The sequence below is a fragment of the Danio rerio genome, chromosome 8, assembly GCF_052040795.2.
Source record: "Danio rerio strain M-AB ecotype USA chromosome 8, GRCz13ab, whole genome shotgun sequence".
Classification (NCBI taxonomy): Eukaryota; Metazoa; Chordata; class Actinopteri; order Cypriniformes; family Danionidae; genus Danio; species Danio rerio.
In genome coordinates, this window is record NC_141028.1 from 6,365,191 (window position 1) to 6,377,299 (window position 12,109).

A 12,109-nucleotide genomic window follows, 5' to 3' on the forward strand; every position below is an offset into this window, starting at 1 on the left:
ACTGTAAACATGCATTATGGTTTGGTAGTAAAAGGTAGGGATGGTTCAGGATGGCGTCATATCAACAACTCGATTTTATTTAACAAAGCTTTCATTTGCACTTAGTTACAAAATGGTAGAAAACACCTATGAAACTTCTAAGTAGGGCGGCACGATATTGGAAAAATCTGACATTGTGATGTTTTGGTTTTATATACTGAGATTCGAATACAAATTTCCCTAGATGACTTAGGCCCCGTTTACACTAGTGCTTTTAGTTTTAAAACGGCGTTTTAGATCAAAAACGATCCGCGTCCACACTAGCGTTTCACCTAGCGTCTCTTTACATATCTCCGTCCACACTACGCCGCCAAAAAAGTGTATCTCGTGACCATTCGCGCACTCTGGGCATGTGCGTTCTAGTATAAACAGAAAGCATGTGTCACGCTCGGCATTTGGTTATTGTTAGTCAACAAACGCCAGTTGAACATTAAACGCGATGGCAAAGAAAGCAAGAGAGGTATTTTTGTGGACAGATGACGAGGTCGAGTTGTTACTAAACGTAACAAATGAATAACTGCACAATGGCGCCTAAAACAGACAATAGTGCAAACAACGCTCCCATTTCTGTGTCCATGTTGTTGTTTACAGTACTGTATTCCAGTAGCGTTAAAGCCATATGTTATAGTCATGTGATAGGGGCGTGACGAATAAGGGAGGGATACGCAATGACACAAAAGCCCCAATCAGGTAGCGAATCTCAGCAGCCCCGCCTCCATTTTCAGATGTCTCCCTGAAAATGTTTCCCTCATCCACACTGAGACGGAGCAGCAGCGTTTCAGAATGAAAACGGACTCTCCAGCGTTTTCAAAACGCTCCGTTTTCCGCGCTCGAGAACTCCGGCGTAACCATATCAAAACTTATGCGTTTTAAAACGAAAACGAATTAGTGTAAACGGGGCCTTAAAGAGTTCTATTTGGTAAGAATTCGGGTACAGAAGGTAAATAATCAAATGTAAGGGTGCTTTTACACCTGTGGATCGATTCTTTCGTTCCGAAAACAGAAAAGAAATCTGTGTGTTTGAAACTAATGAAGACAGCTTAGGTCAATGATTAATTTGAATTTAGTTTGTTTACTGCTTCAAAATATTCTAAAGGTTTCTTAACATATAAAATATTGTGTTCAATGGGAAAAAGTTGTTATTATGTACCCAGAGATTTAAAAAAAGAGCACATTTTAGAGCAGTAATCCCCGTACCATGATATTTTTATCCAAGGTTATCATACCATCAGAATCTTATACCAACCCATGCTTACGTGCTAGTCATATTATAACAATAAAACTGCAGTTTAATTCAACAATCAGCTGTCTACAACTTTTAAGCTTGTAATAACACACAGCATATTTTATAACATGAGGTCTAAGGAAGACAAAAAATGTTTAACCATTTAAAGTAAAGTCAATGCTAATTATATTCATTTTTGTCATGTGGGACCAGTGAAAATGCAATGTTATGACCACAACACACATCATTATCTCAGTAAACACACACAGACACTTACCAGTCCTGGCTGTTGATGGCGTCTCCGTATCCCGGTGTGTCCACAACAGTGAGCCGGAGTTTCACTCCTCGCTCCTCGATTTCTACTGTAGATGCTTCAATCTGAACCGTTCGCTCAATCTTCTCTGCAAACACAACAAAAACACTCATGTTTACATGTCTGAAACATCTGATTAAGCTCTGTGGTAACACTTTACTTGAAGAGGTGTTCATAAGACTGTCACCAACCCTTGAATGCGATTAAGATTTTATGCATGCTTATACAACAGTTTTGTCTGGTTCTCAAATCTGATTGGCTGATAGCCGTGCGATATTCTGCAATATCAGAACTCCTACAGCCTCTTTACCCTTTGTGTATTACTCCGCCCACACAAAGCCAGCAAAAAGCAGACACTACAGATCTTAAGTTTAAAAGATGCACACTCAACTGTTTAACTGTCAGCTTTTGATTTGAATCCGGAAGAAAGTAGTTCCTCATACAAAAGGGTTTTTGACACTCTCCATGTTTGATTTTGTTTTTATACACACAATTATGCCGTCAAACTGTTGTATAAACGCAATATCACACGAGTAGCAGTGCGATATGGCTTAAATCGGCACTGCAATGCACGTGCAATGCACGCCTCCCACCAGTGCCGATATACAGCCATATCGCACTGCTACTCGTGTGATATTGCTCATTTATCAGATGCAATAGTTTTTCGCGATTTTGCAATCCTTGAATCCAACGCAAAAATCAACAAAAAGTTGCAGTTTTTGCTATCCTGCAAATGCAAAACAATCACAAAAATTTTATTAATGTCTAGGGCCCAGTTTTTCAAAAGTAATCCACTAGGATTTTGGATAAGGTATTGAATCAAATCTTGAAAATGGGTTTTTCGAAATAATAAATGTATTACATAAATAGATTAGATCACATAATCCAATCTTGGTTTTGATCCGGATCAAACCTTTAGTTTGGGTTTTTCAGACCCTTTTTGTAGCATTTGGATCACTTTGATCTAAAAAAAATCTGGATTAAACTGATCCCATTAGAAGGGTGGATTTGGCGTGGATTTCATGCCCAAACTGTAATGAAAACTTTAAAAATGTATCAAATAATACTATATTTGGATCATGCAGTATCTTACAAGATATCCTATTTATTCATAAGGTTTTATTTGGATTTGTTCATTCGTCAGGCTACAGTGATTAGGCAGGCTTCAACATACAGCAAAGTAGAAAGAGTTTGGCCTCATAAAATAAACATCCAATTCTAAACCATATAATCAAATTAGATTTGTTTCAGTTAGCAACTGATTGTTTTACATGACTTATAAACATTGCAAACGCAGTGCAGAGGATGTATTTGAGTGTCTCTCGAAAAATTACGTCTTACCAGTGCCCTCACAATCATTCACATGAGAGTGGGGGGAATTGTTTTGCATCCTATGTAGTAAGCAGACGCAGAAGAAGTGTCAAGCGTGAGTGATTTACATATGAAGTCAATGCAAATATGCAATTAGGCATTCTGTGGTGCAATCGAGCGAATGATACTGTGCAAATTGGATGTTTCGTGCGTTTGACACGCTTCAGACTGCAAAAGAAAGTGGGAGCAAACATCTAACAATCGGAGCAATGGAACAGACAGAAAAGCAAGCAGCTTACAATGATGGAGATTGATTCAAGGGCGACGGGAAATGGACGTGACTTGACCGAATTGAAGGACATTATTTTTGCATGTATGGCTGGTCTCCCTGCATAAGCGTGGGTTTCTTCCGGGTGCTCCGGTTTCCCCCACAGTCCAAAGACATCCGGTACAGGTGAATTTGGTGGACTAAATTGTCCGTAGTGTACGAGTGTGAATGAGTGTGTATGGATGTTTCCCAAGGATGGGTTGCAGCTGGAAGTTAACCATAAGTTATAACTTGGCGGTTCATTCCGCTGTGGCGACCCCAGATTAATATAGGGACTAAGCCAAAAAGAAAAGGAATGAATGAATAAATGAATGTATGGCTGGTATTACGATGTGAGTCAAATCGATAAATTATTTCATTTAACTCTTTGCCTGCAGTTGACGAGAGAAAACGCTTCCCTGCCAATCCATGTTTTCGGCGTATTGTGGTAGGGGAAGCCTAAACGCATGTCCTGAGGGAAGTACATGATGTCAGATGCTCTGGAGAGTGAAATCTAAGAAAGAGAAAGTAGTCAAGGTCCAAAAAAAATGAAAGACGCTGTTAAAAAAATGCATGACATATTTATAATGGCTTCATGACGATCATGTTTATGACAGATTTATGACAAGTTTTGTTGTCTTGGTAATGTCAAGTTGTCCTGACAAAGACAAAAACAGGTTGTGATGTATTTGTTTATGTCAAGTTGTCATAAATAGTGTCATCTTTGCATTTAAAATGACATAACTGAGCGAATGACACTTAATAAAAGTAGTTAAAGGCATGCATAAAATCTCACTGAAATTCATCATGAGTCATATCATGATTATAAAGGTTTAATGACAGTCTTATGAACACAACTACAAGTAAAGTGTTACCACACAATATATTGATTGATGCAACATGATTTATTTCTAAGAAGTCCTCAGCAATACAGACAGGATTATTTTCTTGAAAACATTTACATGTCTGAAACATCTGAGCAAGCGCATGAAGACAAAACACATTAATCACAAGAAATCACAAAAAAAATCAATACTGATTCAACATGAAAAGATCTATGAGTGTTTTCTGAGAAGCCCTGAGCTCCAGACGGGATTATTTTCTTGAAAACAACTATTTTATTCTCAAAAGCTTTAACAGACAAAGCGCTCAACAAGGGATTTGAGGGGATTTTATATCTATTGAGCATCTAACTCTGAAATGTTCTGCATTCCAGCGTGAATAACATTATGATGAAGAATATATTTCTTCCACAGAAAAGCATTCGGAAACTTTTTGGACACACTAAAAGCAAGTGTCACTTTAAACATGCCTGCGAAATGGTTCGTCCCTGAATAGTATTTGTCTGTTTTTAATTAAAATGTGTTTGATATTTTATTATCTAATCGAATTGCATTCAGACAGCTTTATGTGTGATCTCTGTGCTCGCATACCAGGTTTATTACAGTCAGCTTAAGTTAAATGCTGTTTTAAAATGTGAAGTAAACATTAGTATACATAAATAAACATTAAGATTTTTAAAAAATGTTGTGTATTTTATTCCAACTAGACCTCCCAACGAATATTTGCCCTATCAAAAGTTATTATAATTTAATACATTTAATAATACAATAATTATTTAATAATATAAATTAAAACATTTTAGATATTTCTTAGCAAAATATTTTAAATACTGTGTAAAGACAAGCAAACTCTACTAATCCATACACTTTTTCCCCAACATAAACTTTCTTTAAAATAAAAAAAGAACAAATGTTTAAAAAGTGTCAAAAACTATAATAAACTAAATCTATGCACAACAATCTGTCCAGGTCAGTGTCCTCAGTAGTAAATACAAGAAGCACTTCTTGTTATAGCAAGGATAATAACTAAAAAATTATGATAAACAGAGTTCAAAACAACCTTTTTAAATAAAAAAGTTAAAAGTTCCATTAAGATGAATTGTTGGGGATTGGATGGATGGGATCGATCGATCGATCGATCGATCGATCGATCGATCGATCTATCTATCTATCTATCTATCTATCTATCTATCTATCTATCTATCTATCTATCTATCTATCTATCTATCTATCTATCTATCTATCTATCTATCTATCTATCTATCTTAATAAATTCAAAAAAATTAAGTATAATTAAAATGAATACTAATATATATTTATATATTACACCTGTTTCTTTTTTCCCCAATTTCTGTTTAACGGTGAGCAGATTTTTTCAACACATTTCTAAACATAATAGTTTTAATAACTCATTTCTAATAACTGATTTATTTTATCTTTGTCATGATGACAGTAAATAATATTTTACTAGATATTCTTCAAGACACTACTATAAAGCTTAAAGTGACATTTAAAGGCTAAACTAGGTTAATTAGGTTAACTAGGCAGGTTTGGTGTAATTAAGCAAGTTATTGTATAACGATGGTTTGTTCTGTAGACTATCAAAAAATATATAGCTTAAAGATGCTAATAATTTTGTCCTTAAAATAGTGTTTAAAAAAATAAAAACTGCTTTTATTCTAGTCAAAATAAAACAAATAAGACTTTCTGTAGAAGAAAAAATATAATCAGACATACTGTGAAAATTTCCTTGCTCTGCTAAACATCATTTGGGAAATATTTTAAAAAGAAAAAGAAATTCAAAAGGGGACTAATAATTCTGACTTCAACTATATATATCTCGATAATTCATAATAATAATTAAGAAACTACTTTAAAACAATTAAGACCATTTTAAAACAAACTGGTAATAATTGCATAAACACAACACAACTAAAACTAAACCCCAAAAGTATTATTTAAAAATATTTTATAAAAAAAAAAATAAACGTATAATATTAAATAAATATAATAAAAATTATATTTAAAAAAACACACAACAAAATTACCAGGACATAAAAATATAAATAGAAAATATAACAATAAAAAATTAAAAAAATTTCCTTCCAACATATATAAAATTTTACATTGTACATGTTTGCTGTATTTTGTTTTATTCTTGATTGTTTTTATTTTTTAATGTAAAGCCTAAAAAGGGACAATGGCTGCAAATTAGCTTTATGCTACATGCCCTATGTATGCAACACCGTTTTTCTTTGTATAACAATGTCAAGTGTATTGTCCCTGTAAAATAAACAAGCAAATAAAATAAAAAAGAAAATAAAAAGCACAAAAAAGAAAATTACAAAAAGCTAAATTTACATAAAAATGTAATTAGAAAATACATAAATAAAAACTAATGCAAATAATATTAAAATATATTAATAAAAACTCAATAAAAAAACAAAATAAAAAAAATTTCAGTTTATTTCAGTCTTGGACACAATATCCTGTAGACTTAATACAGACCTCACTGGGAACTCTGTGTGTGTTTGTGTGTTTTACCTGCGGCTCCAGGTATGTAGCGCTCTGGATAGAGATCAGTCAGAAACAGGCTGTTAATGAGTGTTGATTTACCAAGCCCAGACTCTCCTAACATGAAAAATACCACGCGGTTAAAAACAGTGTGTGTCAGTCTGAATCGGCACACATATGTTTATGTACACTACTCACCAACAACCATCAGTGTGAACTCAAAACCTTTCTTTACAGATTTCCTATGCACCTGATTGGGCAGGTTGGCGAATCCCACATATCCTGCAGCATCAGGAAACTGGAGAACGATAAGAGAATTTTCAACACACTTTATTAAACTAATAGTATCACCACAACATTCCACAATTATTTTCACTACCTGACAAAAGCCGTGTCGGCTATCCAAGTTTTAAGAACGTTAAATAATAACTTGAATTCTAGTTGATTATTTAGTATCAGAAGGGGCTTATATGAAATGCAAAGACCTCTAGATCAGGGGTTTTCAACCTTTTTCACTTCGAGGCCCACCTTCCTCTTTTAAAATTTTTTGAAGACCCAAACTGCTTGTCTAGAGAAAATTCTTATTTTAAAGCTTTATTTATTAGAAGAAAAAAAAAATTTGCCAACTATTATCATTTTATTTTTCAACATAATTTTATATATAAAAAAAAAAATAATAATATATATATATATATATATATATATATATATATATATATATATATATATATATAGACATACATACATACATACATACATACATACATACATACATACATACATACATACATACATACATACATACATACATACATACATACATACATACATACATACATACATACATACATACATACATACATACATACATACACATATACATACATATACACATATACATACATACACACACACACACATATACACACACACACACACACACACACACACACACACACACATATATATATACACACACACACACACATATAAATATATATATATATATATATATATATATATATATATATATATATATATATATATATATATATATATATATATATATATATATACACACACACATATATATATATATATTAGGGATGCCACGGTTTTCAATATAATATTGAACCATACGGTACGACCTCCACAGTTCAATATGCGCTTGTAAATTGCAGAAATTCTTTTCTCGGTTTTGCGTTTAAATAATTTATGTGCGTTTTATATCTCCCCGAATTGACTGTGTGTGCCTGTAAGTTCATGAGCTGAGATGAGGAAACTCCTCCCCGCGAGTAAATATCCAATCACTATGCTCTAAAGTTAGGAGGCGCTTGACCATCATTCCACACTTTAACATTGCGAGCAGCAGTAAAGTGAGGTTGAGGCAACTGTACAACGAAGCACCGGCGAAGTGGGGCAACAGTATGAGAAAGTGCCGGCGTTTTTCAAATTTGCTGTGTGAAGACATTTCGGTTTTGCCAGTAAATATAATGCCAATAAAAGAAAAACAACGGTGAACAAAAAATAACTGTGTGCAAGCATTGTTTTACAAGTATAACCATGACTGCACATCTGCAGCTCCATCACCCAGCAATATCACTGTCTGAAGGCAGCATACTCAACTGGTTCCGAGAGACACATAAAAATATCAAAGGCAGTGCGGGTGTTTATTGCAAAAGATTTGCAGCCGTTTTCGGTGATTGGAGATGTGGGCTTTTGTCATCTTATAAAAGCTCTCGATCCGCATTACAGACTACAGTCTCGCATTTTTTCAGCACCGAGATAATTAAGATGGTTTATTTATGTTTACTTAAGTACAAATATGTTTATTTGAAATAGACAATTTATCTTTATTAACTTCACATGTATGTTTATTTTCAAAGTGTAGGATTTTATGTGTTCCCCAGTTTGTTTTATGATCCTGTTTTACATGTTATAACACATAGATTAATTAACATCAGTGCGTCACTACGTTATCCACATTTCCTCCTGAGTTTCATGTAATTTCAGGTGTTTCATTATTAATTTGTTGACTTTAACTGCATTTTGGCACTTTCACATTAATTCAGGAACATTTCATGCATGCCCTCATCACAAACTGATGCAAGTATAAAGTAAGGACTGGTAGCAATGGAATTTGATACCGCAACCAGAATGGAAAAAAAAACCCTCTGAATTATTCAATGCAAAAGTCTGTGGTCCATCTCTGACTTGGTAGGTGCAGAGAATGGTGTCAAACAGTCATTTGTGTAAAGACTATCCTGTCACAAAATGCAGCAGAAATCCTACACAATGAAATAGTTTGATTGCGGTGTTTACATGCCTGTAATGCACTTCAATAATGCCACTAAAATCGGCATTCTCCACATGTCTTAACCTTTTTTCTGTTTAGGTCAATCATGACTTTAGTTGGATTAAAGGCAGGGGTGTCCAAACTCGGTCCTGGAGGGCCGGTGTCCTGTATATTTTAGTTCCAACCCCCATGTAACACACCTGAACTCGCTAATCAGGCTCATTCTAGGTATACTTAAAACTTCCAGGCAGGTGTATTGGAGGAAGTTGGAGCTAAACTATGCAAAACACCGGCCTTCCAGGACCCGAGTTTAGACACCCCTGGATTAAGGTAATCAAAAATCACTGGTTACATGTTAGACTCAATCAGAGAATGGTCCTAATTGTATTAAAGATTATTGGTGTCCATGTGAAGTCCATTGTTTGACTCATTTGACATGTCGACTTGTTAAACAACAGATACATGTTTTAAAAGCACACTGAGACAGCAGAAACTCAAGTAAACAATGACAATGACAGCAATGTCTTACCTTTCCTTTTTCTCCAGTCTGCGACATGATGATCTGCTTCACAACTAAATAAAGAAAAGACAAGAATTAATCCAAAGTCTGGCTAGATTTTGCTTGACCACAGATTTAGGGGAAAAAAGCAACATGTAAGGGATTATAGAACTATCATTGTTACACTGAAAAAAGGTTCATTGGATTTACTTATTTTTTTTAAGGTAAGTGGTTGCAAACAACTTATATGGGCTGAATTTAAACAAACAAATTATGTTGAACATTACTACATTTAGGCAGCATGGTGGCACAGTGGGTAGCACTGTTGCCTCACAGCAGGAAGGTTGCTGGTTTGAGCCTCGACTGGTTCAGTTGGCATTTCTGTGTGGAGTTTGCATGTTCTCCCCGCGTTGGCGTGGGTTTCCTCCAGGTGCTCTGGTTTTCCTCACAGTTCAAAGACGTGCGCTATAGGTGAATTGGGTAAGCTAAATTGTCCGTAATGTGTGTGTATGTGTGTGTGTGTGAATGAGTGTATGTGTGTGTTTTCCAGTGATGGATTGCGGCTGGAAGGGCATCAGCTGTGTAAAACATTTGATGGATAAGTTGGCAGTTCATTCCGCCGATAAATAAAGGGACTCAGCCAAAAAGAAAATGAATGAATGACTGAATTACTACTTTAATGTTCGTTTAAATTCAGCCCATATCAATTGTTTCCATACACTTAAGTAAATCCAGTAAATTTTTTTTCAGTGTAGTTTCAGATCTACTGAAATCTAGACAATATTTAAAATACAATAAACCAACTTAAATTTAGTAATTCTTTTCTATACTAATTAATTAATTTAAATAAATTTTAATTTAATTTTCATTTCAATGACAAATATTTTGACATAATATTTAATTACAATAAATGTATAAATAAATAACATGATCCTCTAGAAATCATTCTGAAATGGTTGTTTGCTTCTTAAGATGCACATATCATTATCAATGTTAATAACAACTAAAGTCACCAGTGTTAAATTAGAGCTGCTCGCAGTATTTTTAGAAGAAACTTATGGATTTTTTTAACGAATAGAAAGATAATAAATAAATTAAAGCTTTATTTAAATTACTAACTGAACTTTGACGTCTGAACTTTCCTTGCTAAATATTAATTTAAAAACAAATGAATTTATTTAACAAAATGAATATGCATATGAGAGAATGAACAAATGGATGAATGAATGAAATAAAAAAACTCCATTAAAAATAATAAAGGTAACAGCCACTGACCTAACTTACAATGTAAATAAAAGGATGCATGACTGAATGAATGAAAAAAAAACATATAAAAACAATCACAAACGTCCATTGGCATTTTCAATAAAAATATTAATTCTTGTTCCTAAATTATAATAAATATATTTAAATATTATTTTTTTAAACATGATAAAATTTTATAAATTTTTTTGATTTTCATTCATTCATTCTCCTTCACACACACTCTTTCACACTCATATATTTTGGCCAATTTTGTTTACCCAATTCACCTATAGTGCATGTGTTTGGACTGTGGGGGAAACCAGAGCACCCGGAGGAAACCCAGGGCAACACGGGGAAAACATTCAAACTCCACACAGAAATGCCAACTGACCCAGCCAGGACTCGAACCAGCAACCTTATAGCTTGACAGTGCTAACTACTGAGCCAGCATGTAACCCGATATTTTAATTGTATCTAATATTATAAGATTTAAACGCACACATAAGCATCATAAAAATAGATATATAGCTAAAATAATTCTAAAAACACGACAATGGTCATAGTCTAGTGGCCAATAAAAAAAACTCTCCATCATTCTGACTGTCCCACACACACACACGCACACACGTACGAGCAAACACACACACACACACACACAGTGAGATCTGTGTCGGGTGGAGGGGGAACACACTGTTCTGAAGTGTGTGAGTGTGTTAGACATGAAGAGGAGAGTGAGGGCCGATGACAGGGAGGGAACAATGCTGTTTATCTTTCATCTTCCTGGAAACGCTTTCCTACATTTTCACCACTCCTCATAAATGAGGCCACACACACACACACACACATACGCATATACACACAAACACACTCACTAAACCACCCAAAAACACTCAAGTGTGTTTTATGGGGTCCGGGTGAAGGTGTGTTTAATTCAGAGTTGGAATTCGTCACTGTGAAGATCTAGCAGCTGTAACATTGTTCTTCATTTTTATGATTATGAGTGTTTTTACTCCCATGACACGACAAATGATTTGATTTGATCTGATTTGCCATCAGAGGAATTAATTAAAACATAAAATATTTCTCATTACAATTTTTTTAAACAATAAAACTTATATTAAAAGTAATCAATAAAACAATATTACGGAGTTTTTTACTGCATCTCTGATCAGACTTTGTGAGCATAAATGACTTCTTTAAAACATTAAAACACAAAACTACATTAAAAATGTGTCAATTTAAGCTCAATGTCTTCAATATTTACCATATTGTTTAAGGAGGTCATATGCTACACTTTATAAAAATGATGAGTTGTATTAACCAAACGTTTGGTCATATGCAATTACAAATCCTATCAATGTGTTAAAAGGTGTAATTTATATTTAATTGAAAAACTTGACCCAATGTTGGATTTGTACATATTTGACTCAATATTGGGTTAAAACAACCCAGCATTTTTATTAAGTGTATATAAAAATATGTTATTTGAGTGCTGCTGTATTAAATCATGATTTTGTG

The 12,109-nt window shown here is 34.0% G+C and overlaps 2 protein-coding genes across 2 annotated transcripts in view; one reads left to right on the forward strand and one right to left on the reverse strand.

Annotated features, from left to right (window-relative positions):
• ufd1l (ubiquitin recognition factor in ER associated degradation 1) overlaps nt 1-12,109 on the forward strand; it is a 253,880-nt gene that overhangs the window by 151,405 nt on the left and 90,366 nt on the right. The gene's annotated exons all lie outside the window — the stretch shown is intronic.
• zgc:63587 overlaps nt 1-12,109 on the reverse strand; it is a 73,033-nt gene that overhangs the window by 50,695 nt on the left and 10,229 nt on the right. Inside the window, 4 exon segments of the mRNA NM_200459.2 lie at nt 1,542-1,665; nt 6,582-6,668; nt 6,750-6,849; nt 9,377-9,420. Coding sequence (NP_956753.2) covers nt 1,542-1,665; nt 6,582-6,668; nt 6,750-6,849; nt 9,377-9,403 — 338 coding nt within the window. The 5' untranslated portion in view covers nt 9,404-9,420.